The sequence below is a fragment of the Eschrichtius robustus genome, chromosome 15 (genome assembly GCF_028021215.1).
Source record: "Eschrichtius robustus isolate mEscRob2 chromosome 15, mEscRob2.pri, whole genome shotgun sequence".
Lineage (NCBI taxonomy): Eukaryota > Metazoa > Chordata > Mammalia > Artiodactyla > Eschrichtiidae > Eschrichtius > Eschrichtius robustus.
In genome coordinates this window covers 84,481,240-84,487,239 of record NC_090838.1, presented here as the reverse complement: position 1 = coordinate 84,487,239, position 6,000 = coordinate 84,481,240, and the positions used below count along the sequence as shown (strand labels likewise).

At 53.4% G+C, this 6,000-nt stretch overlaps 1 protein-coding gene across 1 annotated transcript; it reads left to right on the top strand.

The window, feature by feature from the left end:
• Positions 1-885: 885 nt before the first annotated feature.
• On the top strand, positions 886-4,142 carry LOC137777408 (putative speedy protein E7). The gene is made up of 7 exons (XM_068564174.1): positions 886-901; positions 983-1,099; positions 1,274-1,468; positions 2,977-3,034; positions 3,375-3,461; positions 3,815-3,989; positions 4,083-4,142. Exons 1-7 carry the CDS (start codon positions 886-888, stop codon positions 4,140-4,142), a joined length of 708 nt encoding a protein of 235 aa, XP_068420275.1.
• Positions 4,143-6,000: the final 1,858 nt, after the last annotated feature.

Here is a 6,000-nt window from a genome sequence, read left to right as displayed (position 1 = left end):
AAGCGTGTAAGGTAGGCCAGCTCAACCCTAATGGAAATGTGACTGAGGCTCAACTGTGGCTGCCACCAGCCTTCTTCCCCTGAGCACCGCTCAGACACGAGTTCTAATCCCAAGTCCAAAGAGCTCTAGCCACGGTCAAGGAACAAATCCTAGGCAAATTAGGTCAGCATTTCCTCATCTGTAAACAGGCAAGTTACACACCTTACCTCACACCTCCTTGTAAGGATTGAATGAGGTAATCCCAATGCACTAATCAATATCTGAAGTTTACTAAGCAATTATTGTTAGCTAATGTTATTGCCATTTTAATTATTATTAGGTCTCACAAGAAGCAGGTTCAGTGGAAAGAAATGGCCTGGTCAGAATCAAGTTGGTTTCTTTCCATTTTTTTGTATCCAGAAAAGACAGGATATCCCTCTGAGCTCCACATCGGCTGCCTCAGAGACTGCTGCAAGCCCACAGGACCCGGCAAAAAAGAGTCAGAGGCAAAGGCAGCGCGTGGAAGGGAAGCCAGGTGTGTGTGGTCATTCACACTTATCCCTGCTCTCTGAATGAATGAAGGTGATAGATCATCATGGCTCCAGCATCACTTCTTCTTCCCTGGACTCTCATGAGTGTGGGTCTGCAGGGCAGGGGAAAGGGTGTCCAGGGTGAGACAGGAGGTCACTCTCTTGTTCACCTTTGTAGTTATTAAAGACATCGATGACCAGAGAGTTTCACATTTGTCTCCACAGAGGTGCCCCCCAGGCAGAAAGATCCATGGAAAGAAGCAGAGGAGAGCAGTTTTTCCCTGGCAAAGAAAGGTAACTATTAATTCAGTTCCTACCCTCCTTTATAGACAAAGTGCAAAGGGGGTGATGGCCATTCTTATCCTTCAGATGTCACATGCAACATACTCAAGGTGAGTGAGAGGCGAAGAGCACAGTGTTTCCCAGGGGGGTCCCTCCCCTGATCACACGGGGTCCTTCCTCTCTCCTGGCAGCTGCTCAGGATGGGAGCCCTCTGGCCTCCAGTTCTGCCTCTCCAGAGGCTGTCTCTGAGCAGAGAACCCGGAGGATGAGAGGCCAGAAGAGGAAGAGACTGATGGATGTCAAGGGAGGTGTGGTGTCCTCAGCTTCCTTGGCCCTGAACAGAACATCAGTTACTGCTGAGTAACCACTTGCTGTCTTGTCCTCAGGAGGCAGGGTTCAATCTTCAGGGTGAGCTGCGAGGGAAGACTCAGGACCTCCCAGGTGGGTCAGGTCTGTGCTCACACAGAGTCTTGTTCCTGCAGCTGCCCAGGAGAGCAGCCCCCTGGCCTCCAATCCCACCTCCTCGGAAGCTGTCTCCGAGCTGAAGTCCTGGAAGAAGCGTGGGCAGAGGAGGAACATGTGGACCGTCAATCATGCTGAGGGAACGAAACTCAGGATGAACAAGAGAAGATCCAGTTATCGTCCAGAAGACCAGGAGGCCTTCTACCGGCTGCTGGGTCTGTGCTCTGAGCCGGTGGAGTGTCAGGTCCCTTCCACACCGAGGATCCCAGAGGCTCCAGGATCATGGCCAAACCTCCCCCTGGGGCTCAGAGCTGTGAGGTGTCCAGGTGGCACAGAAGCAGATCACTCTGTTTCCACAGTTCTACTGCGGTGCTGATGGGTTTTCATCTGAGACAAGTTCTTGGAGGGCGAAGAGAAAAGAGGACTCACGGTTGAGTCTTCAATTATCAAGACATTTTAGGACAAATCAAGGGAGGAATCCCCTGCCCACATTTATTCCCTCCAGTTAAGATTTTAGAGATTAGTGATGAAAGGACAAACTAGATCTCGCTGCCTTTATGCTCAAAGTGGGAGGAGACCAAAAAAAAATTACAGAAATAAGTTGCTCTCAGCCAGTGACAAATGCAGAGAAGGAAAAGGCAATGACACCTAGAGATGGGCTGTGAGCAAGAGTAGGAGAGCTTTGTGACACAGATACTCAGGGAAGGTCTGCAGAGAAGGTGATGTCAGGACCAGAGGCAGGACCGAGTGCGGCAGGCTGGGGGATGACACGGAGCTGACACTGCCCAATGCAGCACACACTAGCCACATGCAGTTCTTCAAATTTAATTCTACGTGAGTTAAAATAAACTTCTGAAATTCAGTTCCTGGTTCTCACCAGCCACATTTCATAAGCTCAGTAGCCACACACGGCTAATGGCTACCGTACTGGACAGCAAGCTACAGAATATTTTCATCATCACAGAAAGCAATGCCCTTCTGGGAGCCAGGCGGCCTGGACAAGGGTCAGGGAGGGCGAAATGATCCATGACCCCTCCATCCTCCTGTCTGGGTAAATGTCATTGTCCGGGGCAAGGTGTGAAGGACAAGGAGGACCTGGCATTCTCAGGCCATCACTGGAAAATGGCACCTCCAGGGACAACTCTAATCCCAGATGAGCCTGCTGGGGCCAGGGGAGGCCAGGTCATTATCAGCAGGAAGTGAAGGGGTCCAGGAGAAGGAGGGTAGAACGCCCAGTGCCCCCCCACCCCCGCCCAGGGGGGTATGAACTCTCCACTGCCCACATAGGATGCTCAGTTATCAGGTGGGGCAGGAAAGCGTTGCACAGTCACAGTATGATGAAGTGACAGGGATGTAGTGCCCAGAGGCCCAAGGCCACAGCCAAGCTTTGGCTCGAGGAAAGTTATGCTAAACTTTGAGAACCAGTTCATATCTCTTTATGAAACACACATACCCACCCATGTGTTGAAGATTAAATAACAATAGCAAAATCCCTGCCCCACAGTTGAGACTCACTCTCCCTGGGTCAACGGAAGGAACAGCTTTGTCACTGTTAAGGCTCTGAGCCTTCCTGGGGGAAGAGAGCTGACTCTACTTCCTGAAACAGAGGAACTGGGAGAAGTTTCCAGTTCTCCTCCTCCCTGTGAAATATCCCACAACCCCAGGCTCGCTGCTCCCAGAAGGGCTGCTCCAAGGCCCTCATCGCGTCTCCCTTCCTTTACAGAGGACCCTGTTATCCAGAGCTTCTTGGAAGCTGATATTTTCCTGAAAGTGTCTGACAAGGTACTCACAGCACTACAATTATGAGGGACCAAGGGGTCCCTGGGGGTGGGGGACGGAGGACAAGGCGTCTGCCTGAGCAGAAGCCCTGGAGAGACCCGCCCTTGGTGCCAGAAAGGAAGAAAGGACACACTGCCGGTGCCCCGGCCCTTGGGCATCTCCTCCCTGGCCTCCCGTCAGCTCATCTCCGCATGTCAAAGGGCCGTGAGACCCTTAGCAAGGCCCACCCTGGGTGGCTTTCCCACCTGGCCTCTGGATGGGGGCGGGGCGCGTGGCCCACTCAGGACACTGGCCCTGCCATCGACCCCTGGCCACCCCTCCCCCACCCTCTGTCTCCACGCGGTACCTGCTCTCCATGGTGGTGGAGTACTTCGGGCGTGTCGGGCTGCCTGGTCACCTCTACAACAGGATCCACTTCTTCCTCGCCCTGTGAGCAATGCCCGAGGGCCCCGAGTGGTGGTTCAAGGCCCTCAAGGGGTCACGTGGTCAGAGGAGGGGAAGGCAATGAGGAAGGTCCTGGGATAATGAACGTAGCCAGGAAACACCATTTGCTGCCCAGAGACTGAGGGACCCGAGGTAGAAAGTCCCAGGGAAATGGCGACAGCCAGAACCTTGACCTGGGCCGGGCACAGCATGGGCCCAGCAGCCTTGGTGCTGAGGACGGTCCTGCCCTCTGTGGGCCCGGGTGCTCCTGCAGGGTGACCTCAGCAGCCTCTCTCCACTGTCTCGCCTGAGAGTCCTTGTGGGGGCCGGGACCAGCGAGCACTCTTTTCTGATGGCAGCTACATCGCCTCCGACATGGAGGAGGACAACCCCACGTCCAAGCGGAGCATCTACCAGTTCCTGCTGGGCAGGGAGCACTGGCCAGACCTCTACAAGGAGTTCTTCAAGTTGAAGGTGGAATTCTTCCATGCGATGGGGCACCGAGCCTGGGTCACCCCGGATTTGTGTGAGGAGGTCTGTCGGGGATGAGGGCCGGGGAGCGTACCCCAGAGGTGGAGGGGCTGGGCCCCTCCTCCAGGCGCTCACCCTGCTGTGCTTCCCTTTCAGATCCAGGCCCAGAACCCACATCACTGGGTCTGGAGTCGAGCGCGCCAGTGCGCCCCCTAGGTTCCCAAGGAATGGAGCAGGGGCTGCAGGTGGTCCAAGTGAGTACTGGGCCTCCTGGTGGGGACAACCCCACCCCGTGCCCTGCAGTCACCTCCAGGGCTGGTGGTCACGAGGAAGCGCCACTGCATCCCTTAATGCACGGTTAGCCTAGTAAGGGCTCTGAGAACTCCCACGGTACAGAAAGTGATTACTGTGTTTATACAGAAATTCTCCAAATGGATTCAATTATGGAATCATTTACTATGCTATACAAGGTCCCAATTTGTATATCAATTTCTTTTTTTTCTTCTTTTTTAGGAAAACTCTTGGAAATGCTGATCTAAGTAATGAATGAAAACCTCTGCAGGGTTTTGATCTGAGTTGCATTTTTAAATATAAATACATGAAAAACACTGAGGTCATCCTTTCTGGAAAAGGAGCCATTACCATGGTGGCTCTTGGGAGAAAAGAGAACGATTCACTCCAACACGTCATCACAGGTTTTGTGCGCTTTGCTCGCACTTGCTGCAAGCTACCCTGAGCGGGGCCCCTGCAGGACGTGTCAGGGTCTAGCCTCACGTGGACGCAAGGAGCCCCTAGGGCTCCCTAGTCTCTGAACAAATAGGCTCGCCGGAAAATAAAGGAAACAAGTACACATGCAGAGCTGTGAGGAAGCCCGTGACAAACGACACATGCACAGACCGATCACCTGACTAGCATCACACGCTTTAGCATTTGTTTTCCTTGGCTTAAATTCCGTTTTTATGTGTGGATTCACTTGAAGTGGAGGGAGACCTTCTGTGAAATGCGTAAGGAGCCCTTTGCTTGGGCAGACGGCTGTACTAGGACAATCCTGTGAGCTGAGCCCCCCACCCTTTGCCTCACTGCAGGGGCCCATTCTGACCCCAGGAGAAAGAAAAGGAGAGAGAAAAGCAGAGCAAGTGTGTTCTGAGATAAACCGAATTTGGTATGAAGTTTCATTCATCCCCCAGGTTTTTATTTGAGGACCAAGAATATGTCAGGACTACATATTCCTACTGTATATAGCAGGAGTCTCAAAATTCAAAAGAAAATAGTGTTTTTACTACAATAAAAAAAAGAACAAAAGAAAGAAAGAAAAACATCCGGGGCCCCTCCTGGATCTGGTCACTCGTAAGAGCGATGAGGGTGACAGCTGATTTTCCCGGGGCCCCTGTCCTACACGCACCTTGTGCTGTGGTGCTGACAGCTTCCTCGCTGGGGGGGGTCTGCCTTCCACTCTGATCTCACTTTTTCTCTTTTCTTGTAGCTCCCGCCCCCCTCTCCCTCCCCCACCACGGGGCCTCCAGGCAGATGTAGAGGGACAGCACTGGGCCTCCAGCTCTCCTCAGGCCCGCGGACCATGGCAGCCTGAACCTGGGGTGTCGAAACCAGCCAGTGGCACGATGGGCCCCAGCCTTCCAGTGGGTGTCAGCTGACAAAGGCCCTGACCCCTGAGTACTCTGGAAGGGTCTAGCAGTAACATGGAGAGGGGCACCCAAGGGAGACAAGAGACCAGAGCAGGAGCCTCCACAGAGACCGAGGATGGGCAGAGGGAGAAGGGACAGAAAGTCAGGAAGAGGCCTGGACCACCAAGGAGGAGGAACCTGAGAAGAGCCCAAAGAAACGACTAGAAGGTAGTGAGGAAAAGAGGCGGAGACAGGAAGGAGAGAAAACACATGAGGAGGGAGGAGGGCAATCAGCATCTAATCTGCTGGACAGCAGCCTTATCTAGTGAAGAGATGGGACATTTCAGCCGAAGGACTGAGGGAAGGCATGGAGAACATCAGTCGGCCGACCTAAGGCTGACACAGAGTGGGAACAGAAGGGGGGAATCGTATGCTATCGTTCACTCTGACAT

Excerpts from the sequence above, each read along its gene's own strand:
- LOC137777408 (XM_068564174.1), top strand. Across the intron at positions 1,469-2,976 it reads GGCCTTCTACCGGCTGCTGG|AGGACCCTGTTATCCAGAGC; the intron begins GTCTGTGCTCTG and ends CTTCCTTTACAG. Across the intron at positions 3,462-3,814 it reads ATCCACTTCTTCCTCGCCCT|CTACATCGCCTCCGACATGG; the intron begins GTGAGCAATGCC and ends TTCTGATGGCAG.